Source organism: Bolinopsis microptera, chromosome 3 (genome assembly GCF_026151205.1).
Source record: "Bolinopsis microptera isolate Bmic1 chromosome 3, MBARI_Bmic_1.0, whole genome shotgun sequence".
NCBI lineage: Eukaryota > Metazoa > Ctenophora > Tentaculata > Lobata > Bolinopsidae > Bolinopsis > Bolinopsis microptera.
This window is the reverse complement of record NC_087074.1, coordinates 7,359,505-7,385,508: the sequence shown is the minus strand read 5'-3', so window position 1 is coordinate 7,385,508 and position 26,004 is coordinate 7,359,505. Positions and strand designations below refer to the sequence as shown.

The window sequence follows — 26,004 nt, the reverse complement described above, 5'->3', positions numbered from 1 at the left end:
AAAACTTTTTTAAATAAAAAACCTCGTATTTTTATTACCTAATTTGACAGTTTTAGTCAAAATATAAATTCATAATCATAGTTCCAATAAAATCATAGTCATAGATCAAGATATGATTTACGGAGACATGAACATAAATATACAAAGTTGATGTCTTATATGCCTGTTGCTAGTGACTTTACTGAAATGTTTCTCCAACTGACCAACGTATGTTGTGTTTTCTTTCACCTTGGTTATACTTAATATACGGAGATTTGTCACAATTTTATCAACAAACATTACACCAGTGTCACCTAGAACATACTACACAGAATACACAGTTATATGAGTAACATGCTTATCACGTTAACACAGCTTAACTTTAAAGTACACCGTGCCAAGGCCCTGATGTTTAGTACACTTTTGACACATATCGAATCTTCAAATATAAAGTAAAACCGATGAAAGACTAATTTTTATTTCAAGATGGTCACTTTCTAGGATTCCAAATTGTAACTACACAGCTAGATTTAAATTTATCCGAGCCAACCTTAGAAAAGTGTAATAGCTTACACGGGCATAATTGAGTTATTGATACTAAAGTAGCTCTACTTTTGCAGGATATAATGATGATCTAATTTTATGAACAGTGCCCATGCCTTATGTATTAGCGGGAAAATTATTACGTTATTTCATGACACGGGACCAAAAATCTTACCACGTGACCCAAAGGATCGATATCCAAATTGTATGTCACATGGGGGCCGTCCATATGGAGTGCTCTTCGCCGTTAACAAGCACATATTTGCTTCGCTGTTTAAGGGTTAACATAAATTCCAGGATGAACCCCTTCGGTCCCTCCAATTTTTAGGAAACAACAACTTACTCCATGTGCAGTCACTTTGTTGTGTTCCTGCTCCAGAGGCTACCCCTTTGCCAGCTGGACAGGCAGTGCAGGTATCAGCTGTGTTTGCTGCAGCACTCCATTCATCTGCCGGACAGGCTGCACAGCCAGTTGACTGATCCAGATACTGGCCCGCAACACAATCTTCTGCAAGTATAGTCGAGTTTAGTCAAGTATTAGTTGCAAGTTTCAGCCGCAGGCAAGCAGCTTAAGATTCTTTTAGGGATGGTTCGCTTTTATTTGAATATTGGATAAGCGTCAAAGTGTGTGCGGGTGGTGTTCACATACAATAGTTGCATTTCATTCACAGGAATTCCTTTCGAGCTTCGGTGATGGGACTTCATAAACATATAGTAATACCGATTATTGTACAAATACTAATCTTTGGTTGTTGACGTCAGTATTTCAGTCTATGTTTATTCGCACACATTATTGCATTTCTAAGATTAACATAAATTTCAGGATGAACCCCTTCGGTCCCTCCAATTTTTAGGAAACAACAACTTACTCCATGTGCAGTCACTTTGTTGTGTTCCTGCTCCAGAGGCTACCCCTTTGCCAGCTGGACAGGCAGTGCAGGTATCAGCTGTGTTTGCTGCAGCACTCCATTCATCTGCCGGACAGGCTGCACAGCCATTTGTCTGATCCAGATACTGGCCCGCAACACAATCTTCTGCAAGTATAGTCGAGTTTAGTCAAGTATTAGTTGCAAGTTTCAGCCGCAGGCAAGCAGCTTAAGATTCGAAGTACCCTTTTAGGGATGGTTCGCTTTTATTTGAATATTGGATAAGTGTCAAAGTGTGTGCGGGTGGTGTTCACATACAATAGTTGCATTTCATTCACAGGAATTCCTTTCGAGCATCGGTGATGGGACCTCATAAACGTATAGTAATACCAATTATTGTACAAATACAAAACTTTGCTTGTTGACGTCAGTATTTCAGTCTATGTTTATTCGCACACATTATTGCATTTCTAAGATTAACATAAATTTCAGGATGAACCCCTTCGGTCCCTCCAATTTTTAGGAAACAACAACTTACTCCATGTGCAGTCACTTTCTTGTGTTCCTGCTCCAGAGGCTACCCCTTTGTCAGCTGGACATGCAGTGCAGGTAGCAGCTGTGTTTGCTGCAGCACTCCATTGATCTGCCGGACAGGGTCCACAGCCAGTTGACTGATCCAGATACTGGCCCGCAACACAATCTTCTGCAAGTATAGTCGAGTTTAGTCAAGTATTAGACTGCAAGTTTCAGCCGCAGGCAAGCAGCTTAAGATTCGAAGTACCCTTTTAGGGATGGTTCGCTTTTATTTGAATATTGGATAAGTGTCAAAGTGTGTGCGGGTGGTGTTCACATACAATAGTTGCATTTCATTCACAGGAATTCCTTTCGAGCATCTGTGATGGGACCTCTTAAACGTATAGTAATACCAATTATTGTACAAATACTAAATTTTGCTTGTTGACTTCAGTATTTCAGTCTATGTTTATTCGCACACATTATTGCATTTCTAAGATTACCATAAATTTCAGGATGAACCCCTTCGGTCCCTCCAATTTTTAGGAAACAACAACTTACTCCATGTGCAGTCACTTTCTTGTGTTCCTGCTCCAGAGGCTACCCCTTTGTCAGCTGGACAGGCAGTGCAGGTAGCAGCTGTGTTTGCTGCAGCACTCCATTCATCTGCCGGACAGGCTGCACAGCCATTTGTCTGATCCAGATACTGGCCCGCAACACAATCTTCTGCAAGTATAGTCGAGTTTAGTCAAGTATTATAGACTGCAAGTTTCAGCCGCTGGCAAGCAGCTTAAGATTCGAAGTACCCTTTTAGGGATGGTTCGCTTTTATTTGAATATTGGATAAGTGTCAAAGTGTGTGCGGGTGGTGTTCACATACAATAGTTGCATTTCATTCACAGGAATTCCTTTCGAGCATCTGTGATGGGACCTCATAAACGTATAGTAATACCAATTATTGTACAAATACTAAACTTTGCTTGTTGACGTCAGTATTTCAGTCTATGTTTATTCGCACACATTATTGCATTTCTAAGATTAACATAAATTTCAGGATGAACCCCTTCGGTCCCTCCAATTTTTAGGAAACAACAACTTACTCCATGTGCAGTCACTTTCTTGTGTTCCTGATCCAGAGGCTACCTCTTTGTCAGCTGGACATGCCGTGCAGGTAGAAGCTGCGTTTGCTGCTAAACTCCATTGATCTGCCGGACAGGCTTGACAGCCACTTGACTGATCCAGATACTGGCCCGCAACACAATCTTCTGCAAGTATAGTCGAGTTTAGTCAAGTATTAGACTGCAAGTTTCAGCCGCTGGCAAGCAGCTTAAGATTCGAAGTACCCTTTTAGGGATGGTTCGCTTTTATTTGAATATTGGATAAGTGTCAAAGTGTGTGCGGGTGGTGTTCACATACAATAGTTGCATTTCATTCACAGGAATTCCTTTCGAGCATCTGTGATGGGACCTCATAAACGTATAGTAATACCAATTATTGTACAAATACTAAACTTTGCTTGTTGACGTCAGTATTTCAGTCTATGTTTATTCGCACACATTATTGCATTTCTAAGATTAACATAAATTTCAGGATGAACCCCTTCGGTCCCTCCAATTTTTAGGAAACAACAACTTACTCCATGTGCAGTCACTTTCTTGTGTTCCTGCTCCAGAGGCTACCTCTTTGTCAGCTGGACATGCCGTGCAGGTAGAAGCTGCGTTTGCTGCTAAACTCCATTGATCTGCCGGACAGGCTTGACAGCCACTTGACTGATCCAGATACTGGCCCGCAACACAATCTTCTGCAAGTATAGTCGAGTTTAGTCAAGTATTATAGACTGCAAGTTTCAGCCGCTGGCAAGCAGCTTAAGATTCGAAGTACCCTTTTAGGGATGGTTCGCTTTTATTTGAATATTGGATAAGTGTCAAAGTGTGTGCGGGTGGTGTTCACATACAATAGTTGCATTTCATTCACAGGAATTCCTTTCGAGCATCTGTGATGGGACCTCATAAACGTATAGTAATACCAATTATTGTACAAATACTAAACTTTGCTTGTTGACGTCAGTATTTCAGTCTATGTTTATTCGCACACATTATTGCATTTCTAAGATTAACATAAATTTCAGGATGAACCCCTTCGGTCCCTCCAATTTTTAGGAAACAACAACTTACTCCATGTGCAGTCACTTTCTTGTGTTCCTGATCCAGAGGCTACCTCTTTGTCAGCTGGACATGCCGTGCAGGTAGAAGCTGCGTTTGCTGCTAGCACTCCATTGATCTGCCGGACAGGCTTGACAGCCACTTGACTGATCCAGATACTGGCCCGCAACACAATCTTCTGCAAGTATAGTCGAGTTTAGTCAAGTATTTAGACTGCAAGTTTCAGCCGCTGGCAAGCAGCTTAAGATTCGAAGTACCCTTTTAGGGATGGTTCGCTTTTATTTGAATATTGGATAAGTGTCAAAGTGTGTGCGGGTGGTGTTCACATACAATAGTTGCATTTCATTCACAGGAATTCCTTTCGAGCATCTGTGATGGGACCTCATAAACGTATAGTAATACCAATTATTGTACAAATACTAAACTTTGCTTGTTGACGTCAGTATTTCAGTCTATGTTTATTCGCACACATTATTGCATTTCTAAGATTAACATAAATTTCAGGATGAACCCCTTCGGTCCCTCCAATTTTTAGGAAACAACAACTTACTCCATGTGCAGTCACTTTCTTGTGTTCCTGCTCCAGAGGCTACCTCTTTGTCAGCTGGACATGCCGTGCAGGTAGAAGCTGCGTTTGCTGCTAGCACTCCATTGATCTGCCGGACAGGCTTGCACAGCCACTTGACTGATCCAGATACTGGCCCGCAACACAATCTTCTGCAAGTATAGTCGAGTTTAGTCAAGTATTATAGACTGCAAGTTTCAGCCGCTGGCAAGCAGCTTAAGATTCGAAGTACCCTTTTAGGGATGGTTCGCTTTTATTTGAATATTGGATAAGTGTCAAAGTGTGTGCGGGTGGTGTTCACATACAATAGTTGCATTTCATTCACAGGAATTCCTTTCGAGCATCTGTGATGGGACCTCATAAACGTATAGTAATACCAATTATTGTACAAATACTAAACTTTGCTTGTTGACGTCAGTATTTCAGTCTATGTTTATTCGCACACATTATTGCATTTCTAAGATTAACATAAATTTCAGGATGAACCCCTTCGGTCCCTCCAATTTTTAGGAAACAACAACTTACTCCATGTGCAGTCACTTTCTTGTGTTCCTGATCCAGAGGCTACCTCTTTGTCAGCTGGACATGCCGTGCAGGTAGAAGCTGCGTTTGCTGCTAAACTCCATTGATCTGCCGGACAGGCTTGACAGCCACTTGACTGATCCAGATACTGGCCCGCAACACAATCTTCTGCAAGTATAGTCGAGTTTAGTCAAGTATTATAGAACTGCAAGTTTCAGCCGCTGGCAAGCAGCTTAAGATTCGAAGTACCCTTTTAGGGATGGTTCGCTTTTATTTGAATATTGGATAAGTGTCAAAGTGTGTGCGGGTGGTGTTCACATACAATAGTTGCATTTCATTCACAGGAATTCCTTTCGAGCATCTGTGATGGGACCTCATAAACGTATAGTAATACCAATTATTGTACAAATACTAAACTTTGCTTGTTGACGTCAGTATTTCAGTCTATGTTTATTCGCACACATTATTGCATTTCTAAGATTAACATAAATTTCAGGATGAACCCCTTCGGTCCCTCCAATTTTTAGGAAACAACAACTTACTCCATGTGCAGTCACTTTCTTGTGTTCCTGCTCCAGAGGCTACCTCTTTGTCAGCTGGACATGCAGTGCAGGTAGAAGCTGAGTTTGCTGCAGCACTCCATTGATCTGCCGGACAGGCTGCACAGCCAGTTGACTGATCCAGATACTGGCCCGCAACACAATCTTCTGCAAGTATAGTCGAGTTTAGTCAAGTATTAGTTGCAAGTTTCAGCCGCTGGCAAGCAGCTTAAGATTCGAAGTACCCTTTTAGGGATGGTTCGCTTTTATTTGAATATTGGATAAGTGTCAAAGTGTGTGCGGGTGGTGTTCACATACAATAGTTGCATTTCATTCACAGGAATTCCTTTCGAGCATCTGTGATGGGACCTCATAAACGTATAGTAATACCAATTATTGTACAAATACTAAACTTTGCTTGTTGACGTCAGTATTTCAGTCTATGTTTATTCGCACACATTATTGCATTTCTAAGATTAACATAAATTTCAGGATGAACCCCTTCGGTCCCTCCAATTTTTAGGAAACAACAACTTACTCCATGTGCAGTCACTTTCTTGTGTTCCTGATCCAGAGGCTACCTCTTTGTCAGCTGGACATGCCGTGCAGGTAGAAGCTGCGTTTGCTGCTAAACTCCATTGATCTGCCGGACAGGCTTGACAGCCACTTGACTGATCCAGATACTGGCCCGCAACACAATCTTCTGCAAGTATAGTCGAGTTTAGTCAAGTATTATAGACTGCAAGTTTCAGCCGCTGGCAAGCAGCTTAAGATTCGAAGTACCCTTTTAGGGATGGTTCGCTTTTATTTGAATATTGGATAAGTGTCAAAGTGTGTGCGGGTGGTGTTCACATACAATAGTTGCATTTCATTCACAGGAATTCCTTTCGAGCATCTGTGATGGGACCTCATAAACGTATAGTAATACCAATTATTGTACAAATACTAAACTTTGCTTGTTGACGTCAGTATTTCAGTCTATGTTTATTCGCACACATTATTGCATTTCTAAGATTAACATAAATTTCAGGATGAACCCCTTCGGTCCCTCCAATTTTTAGGAAACAACAACTTACTCCATGTGCAGTCACTTTCTTGTGTTCCTGCTCCAGAGGCTACCTCTTTGTCAGCTGGACATGCCGTGCAGGTAGAAGCTGCGTTTGCTGCTACACTCCATTGATCTGCCGGACAGGGTTCACAGCCAGTTGACTGATCCAGATACTGGCCCGCAACACAATCTTCTGCAAGTATAGTCGAGTTTAGTCAAGTATTATAGACTGCAAGTTTCAGCCGCTGGCAAGCAGCTTAAGATTCGAAGTACCCTTTTAGGGATGGTTCGCTTTTATTTGAATATTGGATAAGTGTCAAAGTGTGTGCGGGTGGTGTTCACATACAATAGTTGCATTTCATTCACAGGAATTCCTTTCGAGCATCTGTGATGGGACCTCATAAACGTATAGTAATACCAATTATTGTACAAATACTAAACTTTGCTTGTTGACGTCAGTATTTCAGTCTATGTTTATTCGCACACATTATTGCATTTCTAAGATTAACATAAATTTCAGGATGAACCCCTTCGGTCCCTCCAATTTTTAGGAAACAACAACTTACTCCATGTGCAGTCACTTTCTTGTGTTCCTGATCCAGAGGCTACCTCTTTGTCAGCTGGACATGCCGTGCAGGTAGAAGCTGCGTTTGCTGCTAAACTCCATTGATCTGCCGGACAGGCTTGACAGCCACTTGACTGATCCAGATACTGGCCCGCAACACAATCTTCTGCAAGTATAGTCGAGTTTAGTCAAGTATTATAGAACTGCAAGTTTCAGCCGCTGGCAAGCAGCTTAAGATTCGAAGTACCCTTTTAGGGATGGTTCGCTTTTATTTGAATATTGGATAAGTGTCAAAGTGTGTGCGGGTGGTGTTCACATACAATAGTTGCATTTCATTCACAGGAATTCCTTTCGAGCATCTGTGATGGGACCTCATAAACGTATAGTAATACCAATTATTGTACAAATACTAAACTTTGCTTGTTGACGTCAGTATTTCAGTCTATGTTTATTCGCACACATTATTGCATTTCTAAGATTAACATAAATTTCAGGATGAACCCCTTCGGTCCCTCCAATTTTTAGGAAACAACAACTTACTCCATGTGCAGTCACTTTCTTGTGTTCCTGATCCAGAGGCTACCTCTTTGTCAGCTGGACATGCCGTGCAGGTAGAAGCTGCGTTTGCTGCTAAACTCCATTGATCTGCCGGACAGGCTTGACAGCCACTTGACTGATCCAGATACTGGCCCGCAACACAATCTTCTGCAAGTATAGTCGAGTTTAGTCAAGTATTATAGAACTGCAAGTTTCAGCCGCTGGCAAGCAGTTTAAGATTCGAAGTACCCTTTTAGGGATGGTTCGCTTTTATTTGAATATTGGATAAGTGTCAAAGTGTGTGCGGGTGGTGTTCACATACAATAGTTGCATTTCATTCACAGGAATTCCTTTCGAGCATCTGTGATGGGACCTCATAAACGTATAGTAATACCAATTATTGTACAAATACTAAACTTTGCTTGTTGACGTCAGTATTTCAGTCTATGTTTATTCGCACACATTATTGCATTTCTAAGATTAACATAAATTTCAGGATGAACCCCTTCGGTCCCTCCAATTTTTAGGAAACAACAACTTACTCCATGTGCAGTCACTTTCTTGTGTTCCTGATCCAGAGGCTACCTCTTTGTCAGCTGGACATGCCGTGCAGGTAGAAGCTGCGTTTGCTGCTAAACTCCATTGATCTGCCGGACAGGCTTGACAGCCACTTGACTGATCCAGATACTGGCCCGCAACACAATCTTCTGCAAGTATAGTCGAGTTTAGTCAAGTATTATAGAACTGCAAGTTTCAGCCGCTGGCAAGCAGCTTAAGATTCGAAGTACCCTTTTAGGGATGGTTCGCTTTTATTTGAATATTGGATAAGTGTCAAAGTGTGTGCGGGTGGTGTTCACATACAATAGTTGCATTTCATTCACAGGAATTCCTTTCGAGCATCTGTGATGGGACCTCATAAACGTATAGTAATACCAATTATTGTACAAATACTAAACTTTGCTTGTTGACGTCAGTATTTCAGTCTATGTTTATTCGCACACATTATTGCATTTCTAAGATTAACATAAATTTCAGGATGAACCCCTTCGGTCCCTCCAATTTTTAGGAAACAACAACTTACTCCATGTGCAGTCACTTTCTTGTGTTCCTGATCCAGAGGCTACCTCTTTGTCAGCTGGACATGCCGTGCAGGTAGAAGCTGCGTTTGCTGCTAAACTCCATTGATCTGCCGGACAGGCTTGACAGCCACTTGACTGATCCAGATACTGGCCCGCAACACAATCTTCTGCAAGTATAGTCGAGTTTAGTCAAGTATTATAGACTGCAAGTTTCAGCCGCTGGCAAGCAGCTTAAGATTCGAAGTACCCTTTTAGGGATGGTTCGCTTTTATTTGAATATTGGATAAGTGTCAAAGTGTGTGCGGGTGGTGTTCACATACAATAGTTGCATTTCATTCACAGGAATTCCTTTCGAGCATCTGTGATGGGACCTCATAAACGTATAGTAATACCAATTATTGTACAAATACTAAACTTTGCTTGTTGACGTCAGTATTTCAGTCTATGTTTATTCGCACACATTATTGCATTTCTAAGATTAACATAAATTTCAGGATGAACCCCTTCGGTCCCTCCAATTTTTAGGAAACAACAACTTACTCCATGTGCAGTCACTTTCTTGTGTTCCTGCTCCAGAGGCTACCTCTTTGTCAGCTGGACATGCCGTGCAGGTAGAAGCTGCGTTTGCTGCAGAACTCCATTGATCTGCCGGACAGGCTTGACAGCCACTTGACTGATCCAGATACTGGCCCGCAACACAATCTTCTGCAAGTATAGTCGAGTTTAGTCAAGTATTAGACTGCAAGTTTCAGCCGCTGGCAAGCAGCTTAAGATTCGAAGTACCCTTTTAGGGATGGTTCGCTTTTATTTGAATATTGGATAAGTGTCAAAGTGTGTGCGGGTGGTGTTCACATACAATAGTTGCATTTCATTCACAGGAATTCCTTTCGAGCATCTGTGATGGGACCTCATAAACGTATAGTAATACCAATTATTGTACAAATACTAAACTTTGCTTGTTGACGTCAGTATTTCAGTCTATGTTTATTCGCACACATTATTGCATTTCTAAGATTAACATAAATTTCAGGATGAACCCCTTCGGTCCCTCCAATTTTTAGGAAACAACAACTTACTCCATGTGCAGTCACTTTCTTGTGTTCCTGCTCCAGAGGCTACCTCTTTGTCAGCTGGACATGCAGTGCAGGTAGAAGCTGCGTTTGCTGCAGCACTCCATTGATCTGCCGGACAGGCTTGCACAGCCAGTTGACTGATCCAGATACTGGCCCGCAACACAATCTTCTGCAAGTATAGTCGAGTTTAGTCAAGTATTAGACTGCAAGTTTCAGCCGCTGGCAAGCAGCTTAAGATTCGAAGTACCCTTTTAGGGATGGTTCGCTTTTATTTGAATATTGGATAAGTGTCAAAGTGTGTGCGGGTGGTGTTCACATACAATAGTTGCATTTCATTCACAGGAATTCCTTTCGAGCATCTGTGATGGGACCTCATAAACGTATAGTAATACCAATTATTGTACAAATACTAAACTTTGCTTGTTGACGTCAGTATTTCAGTCTATGTTTATTCGCACACATTATTGCATTTCTAAGATTAACATAAATTTCAGGATGAACCCCTTCGGTCCCTCCAATTTTTAGGAAACAACAACTTACTCCATGTGCAGTCACTTTCTTGTGTTCCTGCTCCAGAGGCTACCTCTTTGTCAGCTGGACATGCCGTGCAGGTAGAAGCTGCGTTTGCTGCAGCACTCCATTGATCTGCCGGACAGGCTTGACAGCCAGTTGACTGATCCAGATACTGGCCCGCAACACAATCTTCTGCAAGTATAGTCGAGTTTAGTCAAGTATTAGACTGCAAGTTTCAGCCGCTGGCAAGCAGCTTAAGATTCGAAGTACCCTTTTAGGGATGGTTCGCTTTTATTTGAATATTGGATAAGTGTCAAAGTGTGTGCGGGTGGTGTTCACATACAATAGTTGCATTTCATTCACAGGAATTCCTTTCGAGCATCTGTGATGGGACCTCATAAACGTATAGTAATACCAATTATTGTACAAATACTAAACTTTGCTTGTTGACGTCAGTATTTCAGTCTATGTTTATTCGCACACATTATTGCATTTCTAAGATTAACATAAATTTCAGGATGAACCCCTTCGGTCCCTCCAATTTTTAGGAAACAACAACTTACTCCATGTGCAGTCACTTTCTTGTGATCCTGCTCCAGTGTCTACCCCTTTGCCAGCAGGACATGCCGTGCAGGTAGAAGCTGTGTTTGCTGCGTCACTCCATTGATCTACCGGACAGGGTCCACAGCCAGTTGTCTGATCCAGAGCCTGGCCCGCAACACAATCTTCTGCAAGTATAGTCGAGTTTAGTCAAGTATTAGTTGCAAGTTTCAGCCGCAGGCAAGCAGCTTAAGATTCGAAGTACCCTTTTAGGGATGGTTCGCTTTTATTTGAATATTGGATAAGTGTCAAAGTGTGTGCGGGTGGTGTTCACATACAATAGTTGCATTTCATTCACAGGAATTCCTTTCGAGCATCTGTGATGGGACCTCATAAACGTATAGTAATACCAATTATTGTACAAATACTAAACTTTGCTTGTTGACGTCAGTATTTCAGTCTATGTTTATTCGCACACATTATTGCATTTCTAAGATTAACATAAATTTCAGGATGAACCCCTTCGGTCCCTCCAATTTTTAGGAAACAACAACTTACTCCATGTGCAGTCACTTTCTTGTGTTCCTGCTCCAGAGGCTACCTCTTTGTCAGCTGGACATGCAGTGCAGGTAGAAGCTGTGTTTGCTGCAGCACTCCATTCATCTGCCGGACAGGCTGCACAGCCAGTTGACTGATCCAGATACTGGCCCGCAACACAATCTTCTGCAAGTATAGTCGAGTTTAGTCAAGTATTAGTTGCAAGTTTCAGCCGCTGGCAAGCAGCTTAAGATTCGAAGTACCCTTTTAGGGATGGTTCGCTTTTATTTGAATATTGGATAAGTGTCAAAGTGTGTGCGGGTGGTGTTCACATACAATAGTTGCATTTCATTCACAGGAATTCCTTTCGAGCATCTGTGATGGGACCTCATAAACGTATAGTAATACCAATTATTGTACAAATACTAAACTTTGCTTGTTGACGTCAGTATTTCAGTCTATGTTTATTCGCACACATTATTGCATTCTAAGATTAACATAAATTTCAGGATGAACCCCTTCGGTCCCTCCAATTTTTAGGAAACAACAACTTACTCCATGTGCAGTCACTTTCTTGTGTTCCTGATCCAGAGGCTACCTCTTTGTCAGCTGGACATGCCGTGCAGGTAGAAGCTGCGTTTGCTGCTAAACTCCATTGATCTGCCGGACAGGCTTGACAGCCACTTGACTGATCCAGATACTGGCCCGCAACACAATCTTCTGCAAGTATAGTCGAGTTTAGTCAAGTATTTATAGAACTGCAAGTTTCAGCCGCTGGCAAGCAGTTTAAGATTCGAAGTACCCTTTTAGGGATGGTTCGCTTTTATTTGAATATTGGATAAGTGTCAAAGTGTGTGCGGGTGGTGTTCACATACAATAGTTGCATTTCATTCACAGGAATTCCTTTCGAGCATCTGTGATGGGACCTCATAAACGTATAGTAATACCAATTATTGTACAAATACTAAACTTTGCTTGTTGACGTCAGTATTTCAGTCTATGTTTATTCGCACACATTATTGCATTTCTAAGATTAACATAAATTTCAGGATGAACCCCTTCGGTCCCTCCAATTTTTAGGAAACAACAACTTACTCCATGTGCAGTCACTTTGTTGTGTTCCTGCTCCAGAGGCTACCCCTTTGCCAGCTGGACAGGCAGTGCAGGTATCAGCTGTGTTTGCTGCAGCACTCCATTCATCTGCCGGACAGGCTGCACAGCCAGTTGACTGATCCAGATACTGGCCCGCAACACAATCTTCTGCAAGTATAGTCGAGTTTAGTCAAGTATTAGTTGCAAGTTTCAGCCGCAGGCAAGCAGCTTAAGATTCGAAGTACCCTTTTAGGGATGGTTCGCTTTTATTTGAATATTGGATAAGTGTCAAAGTGTGTGCGGGTGGTGTTCACATACAATAGTTGCATTTCATTCACAGGAATTCCTTTCGAGCATCTGTGATGGGACCTCATAAACGTATAGTAATACCAATTATTGTACAAATACTAAACTTTGCTTGTTGACGTCAGTATTTCAGTCTATGTTTATTCGCACACATTATTGCATTTCTAAGATTAACATAAATTTCAGGATGAACCCCTTCGGTCCCTCCAATTTTTAGGAAACAACAACTTACTCCATGTGCAATCACTTTGTTGTGTTCCTGCTCAGAGGCTACCCCTTTGCCAGCTGGACAGGCAGTGCAGGTATCAGCTGTGTTTGCTGCAGCACTCCATTCATCTGCCGGACAGGCTGCACAGCCAGTTGACTGACCCAGATACTAACTAACTGGCCCGCAACACAATCTTCTGCAAGTATAGTCGAGTTTAGTCAAGTATTAGTTGCAAGTTTCAGCCGCAGGCAAGCAGCTTAAGATTGGAAGTACCCTTTTAGGGATGGTTCGCTTTTATTTGAATATTGGATAAGCGTCAAAGTGTGTGCGGGTGGTGTTCACATACAATAGTTGCATTTCATTCACAGGAATTCCTTTCGATCATCTGTGATGGGACCTCATAAACGTATATAGTAATACCAAATATACAAATACTAAACTTTGCTTGCTGACATCAGTATTTCAATCTATGTTTATTCGCACACATTATTGCGTTTCTAAGATTAACATAAATTCAGGATGAACCCCTTCGGTCCATTGGCGTAACGTCGCCTGTTGCCCCCCCCCCCCCCCCCCCTCCGTTCCGATGATGAGAAGGGGTATCAGTAAGATTTGGGATATCCTCATTATTCTCTTAACTTGTTGATAAGATAAATTATCTTATTGATAAATAAAATGGCAGTGCCTCAAAATAGAATGCACCCTGAAACGTATTTCGATAGATAGAGGGGGGCCTAGTGTGATAAATAGAACAAGACTGACACTAACAACGCTCTGAGTTGTAAAATATGAAATAGTTTACTGTAAATATGTTCGCTACGATACATGCCCGCTCATGCTGTTATCCTAAATTGTACACAGTTGCATCGCGGGGAAGAAATCATAAAGCAATATTGATATTTAACAAAACCGCTAACAAGTTCATGCGTTATAGATAAAAGGAAACTACAAGCATATAACTGGGAAAAGAAAAGAAGAGAGAGAGAGAGACAGCAAATCCTGTTTGTACGTGAAAAACCGAGGGTATTAGCTGAACGACGTGTGCTCTTGAACGAGCTGATTGCTGGACCAACCAGATGTCGAGCTGGTTTTGCCTGACCAACCGTGAGGCAGAATTTTTGGTCACGTGTTCAGTTTTCACGCTCGACACCACGTGACAATCACCACCATACCGTTTAGCTCAGCTACCATGCCGCTCTGGTCTAGAAAATAGAAATAACCACCATGTTGTCCCCTAAATACTTGTATATTGTTCACTCTAACTGCTTGAGCTCGCTCAGCTGATGCAGCTACCTGTATTGCAATCTCTCTCACTTACTTTCAGCTATGACATTTGGACTATTTCTTTCATTGTTTTCCCCTGGACAGGAAAAGCTGCCTTTTACCGCATCTAATGACCTTGTGCTCTCAGCTAAATGATCCTTAACTACCGTTGTGAAAGTAGATTCTTTGTGGCTCAAGATTTGCTCTCGGAATTGTAAAATCGGAGCCATTAGATCACTCGCCAAGGATTTTTAAGATTTTTACAATAAGTAGCATCATCCAATGTATTTAACTTTCGATGCTGATTCTGAAACATACCTAATGACATAGGGTTAAAACACTTCCCTGAGGAGTTATGAGCAAAAAAATGGTCATGGTTTGGTCACGTGACAGGCTAGTAAAACACGAATTCGATTGTTTTTGGCACGGGTTAGGGTTTATTAAGGGTTAAAACACTTCCCTGAGGAGTTATGAGCAAAAAAAATGGTCATGGTTTGGTCACGTGACAGGCTAGTAAAACACGAATTCGATTGTTTTTGGCACGGGTTAGGGTTTATTAAGGGTTATGTGACCCGACTGCTCCAAGCACCCTGAGTCCGTCGATTGGACACCCGACACAACTGCCAACCAGCTCCCACGAGCCGCCTCTGATGTGGTTAGCTTTGAGGTTATGGACACTTGACATTTTATAACCCAGACCTCGCTATAACGCACCTCGCTATAACGCACCTCGCTATAACGCACCTCGCTATAACGCACCTCGCTATTACGCTATAACGCACCTCGCTATAACGCACCTCGCTATAACGCACCTCGCTATAACGCACCTCGCTATAACGCACCTCGCTATAACGCACCTCGCTATAACGCACCTCGCTATAACGCACCTCGCTATAACGCACCTCGCTATAACGCACCTCGCTATAACGCACCTCGCTATAACGCACCTCGCTATAACGCACCTCGCTATAACGCACCTCGCTATAACGCACCTCGCTATAACGCACCTCGCTATAACGCACCTCGCTATAACGCACCTCGCTATAACGCACCTCGCTAAAACGCACCTCGCTATAACGCACCTCGCTATAACGCACCTCGCTATAACGCACCTCGCTATAACGCACCTCGCTATAACGCACCTCGCTATAACGCACCTCGCTATAACGCACCTCGCTAAAACGCACCTCGCTATAACGCACCTCGCTATAACGCACCTCGCTATAACGCACCTCGCTATAACGCACCTCGCTAAAACGCACCTCGCTATAACGCACCTCGCTATAACGCACCTCGCTATAACGCACCTCGCTACAACGCACCTCGCTACAACGCACCTCGCTACAACGCACCTCGCTACAACGCACCTCGCTACAACGCACCTCGCTACAACGCACCTCGCTACAACGCACCTCGCTACAACGCACCTCGCTACAACCGCACCTCGCTACAACGCACCTCGCTACAACGCACCTCGCTATAACGCACCTCGTTATAACGCACCTCGCTATAACGCACCTCGCTATAACGCACCTCGCTATAACGCACCTCGCTATAACGCACCTCGCTATAACGCACCTCGCTATAACGCACCTCGCTATAACGCACCTCGCTATAACGCACCTCGCTATAACGCACCTCGCTATAACGCACCTCGCTATAACGCACCTCGCTATAACGCACCTCGCTATAACGCACCTCGCTATAACGCACCTCGCTATAACGCACCTCGCTATAACGCACCTCGCTATAACGCACCTCGCTATAACGCACCTCGCTATAAGTATAACGCACCTCGCTATAACGCACCTCGCTATAACGCACCTCGCTATAACGCACCTCGCTATAACGCACCTCGCTATAACGCACCTCGCTATAACGCACCTCGCTATAACGCACCTCGCTATAACGCACCTCGCTTTAATAAATTCGGCGCGTTATAGCCAGGTACTATTGTATAAGTATTTTTGTTCGGAAAGAGGCTGGGAAGGAATGAATTAGGAGATAATGTGTTAAAAGTCTAGTTACCCTCACCCCTCCCTAATGAAATAATGAATAATGTTACAAATTATTGTAAGTTAATCCTGAACATTTCGATTTACTGTATAGTAGGGCTTCAATAAGATGAATATCAAGCCATACAAGTTACACAGGCGCCAAACTTTCCAATGTCCCATCTGAGACTGTAATAGAGCTATGTCTAGTTTGTTGAATAATGTGGTGGTATGGGGTGCCATTCCTTGGGTGATTTTAACATCACGGCCAGCACAAACGTCTACAAACATAACAATTAGACTTGTACTGAACTAATTATAGCAGCACAACTTAGGTTGACATGTTTACTTATAGCGATAGTTTCAGGTTCTTGTTAAACTTGCTTGTAAAACGAGAACGTAGTCACACATGGACTGTTATAATTCTGCTAATCCCCTCCTCTGTTACCTGTATACAAACTGCAGTTGGTCTCACGTTGCTGTGTTTCTGTTTGTGTAGCGGGGCGTACTGACTACTGATAGTAACCACGGTACAATCTAGTGACCCGTTATTTAGTGAGCCCGATTTATGATTATTAATTATCCAACCAAACTGTGAGACACTGTCCATGAATTATGCTATCTTATTATCTTATTTATATGATAATGTATAATGTTTACAGGCATGTTATTAGTTAAAGTCTGTTTAAATTGGATAGTAGCGGCACTGTATAACTAATCTAAAATATTTGCAGCTGGGTAATCGTGCTAATGTTATTACCTTGTTATTATCTAATATTATTATATTATCCCATGTGATGGTTCTCCTCACTCTCTGTACATTAATTAGCTCTGTAACACGATAGTGACAATATTAAACACGTCCAATCTGTGTCAGCCGCAGTTTTAAGTGAGACTATGATGTGCTGTAAAAAAAGTTCTAATTTTATTTTGTCTTTGTTTTTTTGTAAAATGTTAAACCCCTAGTCTGGTTTACCCGTTAAATTTATCAGACCTAAGAAGTTTAACTTCAAGTTATAAGTATAAACTATATTAAATTGAATCTGTGTTAAGCAACGATTGGTTGATGTAATGAAATGGTTGGAGGAGAGCCATGTGATGAACTCAAACAAGTTATTTGGGTTATCGAATAAAATAACTAATATAACATCACAATATAGTTCTAGTTAAACAAAACAGAATTCAAATATTATCAAGTGTCGGTCTATCTCCTTCCATCTTCTCCTATACCCCTGTACTCACGGACAACTCACGGAGTTCGCACACTGGCTCTCATTGGTCAAAGTTATAATTTCATTTTGTCTTTGTTTTATCTGTTGATCGAGGATTTCGTCTTTAGAGTTCACAAAGATGTATTTATAACAGTGTGTGATAGTGTGCTGTGTACTGTGTGTACTGTGTAATATGTACTGTGTACTGTGTACAGTGTGTAGTACACACTGTGTACTGTGTAACTTGCTTCATGTAAGTGTGTCTTTATCTGCATATTTAAGGGTTTGCTGAGAAGTCAGTTAAAAAGAAGATCAAATGACAACTTTAAGTCAATGACTATAACAGTAAACCTAACTCGATACCGAGTTAGAGTAGAAACCATACTTACAGCTACATTTAACTTTATATGGTACTGTTCATAATCATCCGTTCTTTCAGCCGACTTTTCAAACAGCTTCTCAATATTTACAGTCTTTGATCGTGTTTATTTTCTATCTTTCTTCTCTCTTGACTCTGAGAATCCTTGTACTCAATAATAAACTGTCATGTTACTATGTATAAGTAGACAGGATGCTGAGTTGTGTAGATATTGATAACTTACTGTTGTGAGAGAGAATTAGTGGATCTAAGAAAATTGCACCTGTGTTCAACTATTTTTAGCTTCAGGGCCTGATATATGAGATCATATTAAGAGCCAGTGAACTGTTGTATCAGTTCTATAGGTTCTACCGGGATGTTGTAGATCTCATAATCTTGCGTCGGCCATTATATTTATACTTATAGCTAGGTATCGTCATCTCGCACAATTCTTAGACTATTTAAACTATTTAAACTATTTAAACTATGTATTTAAACTATTTAAACTATGTATTTAAACTATTTAAACTATTTAAACTATTGAAACTATTGAAACTATTTAAACTATCTAAACTATCTAAACTATTTAATTTTCATCTTATAAATCATATATATTTCACTCTGCATCATAATATGTAGGAGACTAAGATATGCCTGGGTTTGAGGTAGCATGTTCTTGAGAGTATTGTGTTTTTACTTTTTTAGTCCGACTAAGGGTGGGAGTTATAAACGATATGCTAATTAGATCTCTCCCTGGTGTACACTACAAATAGGCTAATTAAGCTAGAAAGGGTTAATCACGATATGCACACAGATTCTTCTCCAGGAAAACCTCGCCTGGTTTATAATTCTATTGTTTACTGTTGGTGGGTCATTGCCGTGAAGTGTAAGATAGTAAGATTATCCTGATGAGTGGTGCACAAGATTAGGGTAATCTCAATCATACTCAGTCACTTTGTGTGATCGTTGCTTCAAATGAGCAGCACTCTTCAATGCTAAGAGGAGAAGTACTTACATTGCAGGTCAGACGTAACGTACGTATTTAATAACGACTTTCTGTACTTTTCACTAATAGTAGAGAATAGGTCTTTGCCGCCAGATAATCGCGCAGTCGGCCGCGCGCCGTTTCATTTCTAATGTCATCATATCGACTGACATGATACCTTTTGACTGTCTAAACAGTCATCAAGTGATAAGTACGGTGTAACGAGGCTGCTTAGTTTGGATACGTAGCAACTCTTTCTTTGTTTCAAGATCGTTCAGTATTTTTAAATATTTGTTTCAAATAAGACTGGATCGACGAGTTCAACTCGGCGCACGTCTTGGTAGGTTATAAACCTACAAGCACCTGAAGCACTCCGCTCTAACGTACTTTTCACCTTAGCTTATACTTATAGCTTAAAAGTCTGAGTTTTTTGTCTCTAACAATATGTTATTTATCATTTCTTCAATTATTTAATTCAGTATGTTTCTTTATTCTACATTTTTCTTTAGGTAACCTATTATCTCTTATCAAGACTAATGGTAAAGCATTTTTGAACCTTTTCCTCGTCTCCAATGGCAATCAGGTCCAACAACGCTACAATCTATGGTATTCAAGAGGATTTTGAGAGATATTTGTGGCTTTCATATCTAATCATAGTTCTAATATCCTCGCTGATAGGAGATAGTATCGTTCTGATCGCTTCAACTAAATACAACGCCTTCAAACTGAACAAATTCATCATAGCAGTGATCCAGCACATGGCAGTATGTGACCTGATTCTAGCTATCGACTACGTGATCCCAGTTATAGTATCCCTAATAACAGACCGGTGGGTATTCGGGGACTATCTGGCGTACTTACAGGAGTTTGTGGGATATTGGGCATTCCCCGTCAGTAACGTACTGGTTTGTGCCCTGTCAGTCAGTAAGTTCCTGCTGGTCCGGTACCCTCTGAGAACTAGGTGCTGGAGCAAGAAGAAGGCGCATGTTGCTTGTGGTGTGATATGGCTGTTTTGTACTCCCTTACCAGTGGGGTTAATCATTTGCTTTCAAGATTCTGTGATATTCGACTACAAGACCTACGACACGGAACTATCAAGTGTGTGGTGGTACTCGGGGTTACTAGAGGGTCTTATCCACTGCATCCCCATCAACCTGATCGTCATCATCTCCACCATCCTCACTGTCCAGTATCTCTCCAGAGCCCGGGTTGTAGCGTGCAGGAGTGGGGGGTCTCTCCGCTGGCAGGGGATCTTCACAGTGCTCCTCACTGGGACTCTCTACTGTATCTCTTATCTACCCTTTATCGTATATAACTTAATGGAGCCGTTTGTGCAGAGTAGCCCCCCGGAGAGATTTTACATCCAGTTCAGAAGGATATCTGATTATCTGACTTTACTGAACATCATGTCAAACTTCTACATTTATAGTCTGACTGTTCCTAGTTTCAGGGCCTTTCTCTGGTTGAAGTTGTCAGAGCTTGCGTGTAAGGTGTTTTGTTCTGGCGGGAAGTTCAGTGTTTCAGTTCGGGGTATAGACTATCGGGGTTCTTCAACTGCGTCCAAAAATATGATGAAGAATTCATGGACAGATAATAATGGGGGTCTGCAGCTGAAACGCCAAAGTCGAGAGACGTAGATCCACTAGACTGTAATTAAATTTTTCAAATTTCTCTATTAAATTGTATATTGTTAATTGTATGTACTGTAATAGTGTAATGTAACCATGTTTGTTTGGACCTGCAGAAGTGCAGATTAGAAGCAATGTGTTTTATTATGGGATGCTGTTTCTAACTTTGTAAGCAACTGAGTGAAGATAACAAAAAATAGTATGAAATGGGTACAGGATCTTACTAACTGATATGGTTAATTTCAATACAGATTTGAATAAAATCTTGCCAATTGTTCGGAGTAATTCGCTCGTAGAGTTGTGAATTTGTTGTGCAGTTCTCTGTTCTATTAACTAGTTATGGTACTTTTAATTGTCAACAAATACCATGATTTAATTTGGTGTGCGAAATGTGGCGGTTTTCGGTAAAAATTCCCATATTTTCGTTCCCAAATCATTTAGGTCACCGGAATTATGTCGAACATAATTATGTCTCGTAAGGTAGTGATTTTTTTCAACTCCTTATTTTACAAAATGAAACCCAATGTTTGGAAAAATTAAATACAAAAATCTTCTCTGATCAGCTGTTTCATTTTGCAAACAATTTCTCCGGAGCTTTTGAAAGTTAGCCTCAACTTAACTTATAATCCTCCAGAGGGTATAGGAGACCGACGTCCGACAGTGTTTGTTATCTTCCACTAATCCCGAAATTTCGCCGCCGTGGCCAATAAAATAGTGACAGAGCTTGCTTACTTTTAATGGAACGTGTCCAAAATCATTTTTAAACCAATTCATGATCGAATACTAGTGTTCATTAATTGTTTGATGAATCATATTTATAACTTATATAACTTACTATATTGATAAGTTGATGGTAAATCGAGAAAGTCATAATTAAGGAAAATACGTGAAAAATAATTTGGGGAAAATAATGATGGTGACCTAGCCACCGACTTTCGTACCATTTAAATATGTCTCGTAACAAGGTACATCAAAAAACGTGAGAAACCTCGTTATTAGCCAAATTATTATACGATTAATCATCGTTACATCTGTCAAATAATATTTTAAAATTCAACAGATTCATAGTGATCAGCTATAAAAATGATGCAGCGGAAAGTTTTAGGGCATTAAAAATGGCGGGACACTGCATCATACGAGCTACTGGCCAGTGATTTAGTTTTATGGGAACCTGTGCAAGTGTGCACGGTAGAGCACAGTAAGGTGAACCAATACAACGCTATTTGTTTATGTTACTATGTTCCTGATCACACGTTGGTAACACATATATCTCCACTTTCAGACGGCGAGTATAGTTACTGGACTCCCTTACACCATTATCATGAGCTTCCTGTGTGTGTCACTGTGGAGAGGTCTTGCCATGGAGTTCGGAGATCTAAACCCCTATGGAGCTGACTTCAGTATCGGTATTATCGACCCCTTTGCTACGTGGGACCCAAAGCTGTGGTGTAATTTCGCTAAATACATCTTCATGACGTGAGTTTATTCATAATTATTGTGGGATTTGGGGGATATGTTTATATTACCAGGGCTCGCAGGCTTTTGTGTTCATAAACAAATTGAAAATTTGGCGGAATGACAGGCTGAGTGCCACCCAGTAACATTTATTACGTCCTGTGTTAATATGTTAAAAGCAGCGAACACATTTATAACTTCGTGTCTGGGTGTCTATTAATATGTTAAAAGCAGCGAACACATTTATAACTTCGTGTCTGGGTGTCAATTAACCAATAATCCTTCAGACCACTGGTCCTCTACAAGACAAACATGAGGCAGGGAGGTCAGAAGACGGGTTCAACAATGGTTGCTATTGCTGCCTCCGTTCTGTGGTAAGAAGCATTAGTATCTCTAATTCCTAAAACTTTTAATTTATAAGTTTTATCCACATTAAGATAGCATTATAAGTATCATTAGTTCCTAAAAGTTATAAGTTGTATCATTATTTTTTACGACATAAAAATGATTTTTACTTATTTAACATTAGTTGTAATTAGGTGCAATGGTTTCTGATCACATATCACCACCCAAACACTCCCTCAGGTTGAGCTGGATAACCCTACACATAGTAGAGATTGAAGTGCCCGGTTCCTACGCCATTGCCTGGATATTCTACATCGGGTTTGTGACCCTGGTGGCTAGCTTCAGATCCTCAGTTCGAGCTGAGTACGATATAAACGGGAACCCTCTAGAGGACTTCTTCGCAACCCTACTAGTCTACCCAAGTGTAGCTATACAGCTGGAGACTGTTCACATGAAACAGGGACTGACTACTATTGTGCCACAAGAGCCAGTTGCTAATGGCAACGGAGCCACAAACGGTCATCATGTCAACGGTCTGGTTATTGAGAACGGCAACTCTGCTGCTCATCAAGTTTAAATAGATCGTCTACTTTATAGTCAGGTCTCTAGAGACTGCTCGTGGTTCTTATTAAGATTGTAACCTAGCTATGAACACAATATTAACGCCGCGGTTAAAATCAAGCGACTGATCATACTTATTAAGTAAGTAACGTGAGAACTATATAAACAAAGAGTGGTTAAAATCTGATGCTCAATAATTCTCGAGTTAATCAAAGTAGCAGCACTTGAGTGAGTCAAGAAGCGAGAGTCCGAGACCTACGATTCCTATAACTCTGTCACCAGTCCTTCCTCCACCCCCTCTTACTCATGTCCTACCTGCTCCAACAAACTCCTCAATACCAGACCCTCTAAAGCTGTTTAGATATCAGACTTTGTTTAAGTTTACAGAAGTAATATGTTTAGTTAAGTAGTTTAAGTTAAGTAGTTAAGTTGTTTAGATAACTATGTTTACACACGAAAACGTGGCAAATTTTGCTTATGCTAACATAGGTGGCTTTTGTTGCAACAGGGGTCCGCTAAAGTGTGATGGAATAGTTTTTTAGAGTTACTTTTCAACATGACCAGTATAATTGTGACGTTTTCGCGAACTAAGATATGATTTAATTTTAGGTTGACTAGTTTACGTTGAACGGTTAACAAATCACATATTGAGGCAGTTTTTTGATTTCACTGAATTGATTTTTAGTTTTGCATAACTAAAAATAAATTTGAGTAATATTTGTTCACTATTTTAGACGTCAAATTCATTGATTTAAATGTCACAACCTATTTTAACTATCATCTAAATAAATGTTTGAATTATGTAAAATTGCAAATAATTGAGATATTACCAGATGACCTCAGGCTAATCATTCTTTCGCAACGATCGTTCTTTCTGTAGAGGGGATTCACTTTAAAAGTCCATCTGGTGGCGGTGCTAAAGCGCTAATGTTCTGTCATCTGAATGGTCATGAAATGTTATCTCCCATAGTATTGTCCAAATATAAGCTGAGAGCTCTTGTGGGCACACCGTTTCCTTGAAATAGATGCTTAAAACTATGATCTGTAGTATACTAGCAACCTCTTTGAATAGCATTAGAGCATTAGCACTATAAAAACTTGCTGTATGCGTACAAGTTATTCGATCATTAGCCTATGATCGTGGCAACTTTATAAACAGCTGTCCCACCACCAATGGCTCTCAGAGAGGGAAGACTCAAGATTGATATTGGTGGATTGCTACCAGACAGAAAATGGTCCACATTACCATTAGGCCTAGACACTGTCTAGGCCTAATGGTATTGTGGACCATTTTCTGTAGCATTAGCCATGAGAGTAAGAGCGAACTCTCTACAAGCTTCCAAGGTCACCACAACTAAGTTCAACCGTTTGCCTTTGCGTTCAATTCTCTATCTTTCCAAAGTTTCACACATGCACAATCGAGTCCGAAGTAGGCGTGTGTTGACAAGATGAAAATGAACTATTGGGTTTCCGAAGAGTTCACAATGGTCAGCACCAAGGACATCTTGACCATCTTGATCCTGACTATCTTCATTAGGGGGCCGGGGGCCGCTGCTGCTAACCAAAATGGTATGTTACTATGTTTGACTTTACCTTATTGGACGTTATTTGGCCGGACATTGTGTGAACGGACATGTAATTTTTTGTATCATGTGGTGACCCCCACTGTCGCTTCACTATACAGGGGGAGCCGCGCACTTCGTGCGCGGCGGGTCATACAACGTATGACAAGTAATTTTAAACAAACATTAAAATGAACGCTCAAAGGCATTCAAAACCATAAAAAGTTCACGATCACGTGATATGAACATATAAGGAAGTTGGTATAATTTTTCGTTAGGGTTACACTTACAGTTTTACTCATTTAACCAATTGAAACCTAAAAATGTAACCTAAAAACGTGGAAGCATCTTGTGTCAGTAGATCGAGTTTCAGACGGATACGCGGATCTGTCTGTACTATCTTTGCAATTGCACTCGATCTATAAGTCTGTACTGCAAATGTCCATATCACGTAAAATATTGACCTTATAAGGTAATCGTGACGAAAAGACGTGCCCGACGTGCCTGAGGAGTTGTCACGTATCCTTTGCACGCCCTCTAAACACACTACGTACCTCTGGTCATGACTGTCGTGCCTGTTGGCATTACATCTGACCTCACTATGACAACAGTCATGGCGACAACTGTCATGGTGACAAAAGTCATAGTATGGTTGGGCCCTTAAATTCTGAGAATAAATTATTGGCGACATTCTTGCAATTCCTTTACAATTTTGCTACAACACTGAACACCTCCTCCTTCAATTCATGATAACATAAATCGTTGCTCAGTAGTCACGAGTTAAACATACAATTAACAGGTTGGTTACCAGTGCAGCGAGATGTGGAAATAGAGTGGGATCTTGAGTCGACACCTTTAGAAATTAAAACTAATTGTGTGCTGGGGAGTGACGATATTGTGGTAGTGCACCTTAACTCTGCTGGGGGAGAGTATACAGGAGTAGTCTACCTCTGGTTCACCTCAACTCCACGATATTTACTCAACTGGTGCACAGCCTGGACTAACCTCCCTGTTGAACCCCCCTCTCCTACTGACAAGGTTTGGCGTATCACTCTAACCAGAACTGCAGGTGTCAGACTAGTGATACACTGTAACGAGGTGGAGGTGATCAACATCCTGTTCTCAGGCACAACGTGTATAGACAATAGTTGGAGCACGTTCTGGAGTAGAGACGTAGCAAAGATAAGTTTCCATTCCTCCGACACAGCATCTGATTACTACGGAACACAACCAGGTGACTAACAACAACAAGCATTATAGTTTAATATATAATAATATAACAAAGTAACAACAAATTTAATTTATAAATAAAACCACCTTGCTGATTCTCTCGTAAGCTCGTAATTACGTGTTTTCTGTCTAAATTTCAAGTGTGTAATTTAACATAATATAACACATATATAGGATACGGGATATAATAATAGGATAGTTATCATATTGTTATTTATCGATATCA

The 26,004-nt window shown here is 41.0% G+C and overlaps 3 protein-coding genes across 3 annotated transcripts in view; 2 read left to right on the top strand and 1 right to left on the bottom strand.

Annotated features, from left to right (window-relative positions):
• The window catches only part of LOC134813142 (uncharacterized), a 74,951-nt gene extending 51,237 nt beyond the window's left edge, over nt 1–23,714 (top strand). Inside the window, exons 16-18 of the mRNA XM_063820828.1 lie at nt 21,908–22,101; nt 22,368–22,454; nt 22,666–23,714. Coding sequence (XP_063676898.1) covers nt 21,908–22,101; nt 22,368–22,454; nt 22,666–23,002 — 618 coding nt within the window. The 3' untranslated portion in view covers nt 23,003–23,714. The remainder of the gene's footprint in view (nt 1–21,907; nt 22,102–22,367; nt 22,455–22,665) is intronic.
• LOC134812355 (furin-like protease 2) lies at nt 872–11,128 on the bottom strand. Its single transcript, XM_063819746.1, has 20 exons — nt 11,110–11,128; nt 10,574–10,695; nt 9,994–10,159; nt 9,458–9,622; nt 8,920–9,084; nt 8,381–8,545; nt 7,842–8,006; nt 7,303–7,467; nt 6,765–6,929; nt 6,227–6,391; nt 5,692–5,856; nt 5,153–5,317; nt 4,613–4,779; nt 4,075–4,240; nt 3,537–3,701; nt 3,001–3,165; nt 2,463–2,627; nt 1,927–2,091; nt 1,392–1,556; nt 872–1,030 (listed from the first exon to the last, which is right to left on the bottom strand). The coding sequence occupies exons 1-13, from the start codon at nt 11,126–11,128 to the stop codon at nt 4,703–4,705; spliced, it is 1,869 nt and encodes a 622-aa protein (XP_063675816.1). The 3' UTR covers nt 872–1,030; nt 1,392–1,556; nt 1,927–2,091; nt 2,463–2,627; nt 3,001–3,165; nt 3,537–3,701; nt 4,075–4,240; nt 4,613–4,702.
• A 580-nt stretch (nt 23,715–24,294) lies between the features above and the next one.
• LOC134813141 (uncharacterized) lies at nt 24,295–25,790 on the top strand. The gene is made up of 2 exons (XM_063820826.1): nt 24,295–24,352; nt 25,348–25,790. The coding sequence occupies exons 1-2, from the start codon at nt 24,295–24,297 to the stop codon at nt 25,788–25,790; spliced, it is 501 nt and encodes a 166-aa protein (XP_063676896.1).
• The last annotated feature ends 214 nt before the right edge of the window (nt 25,791–26,004 follow it).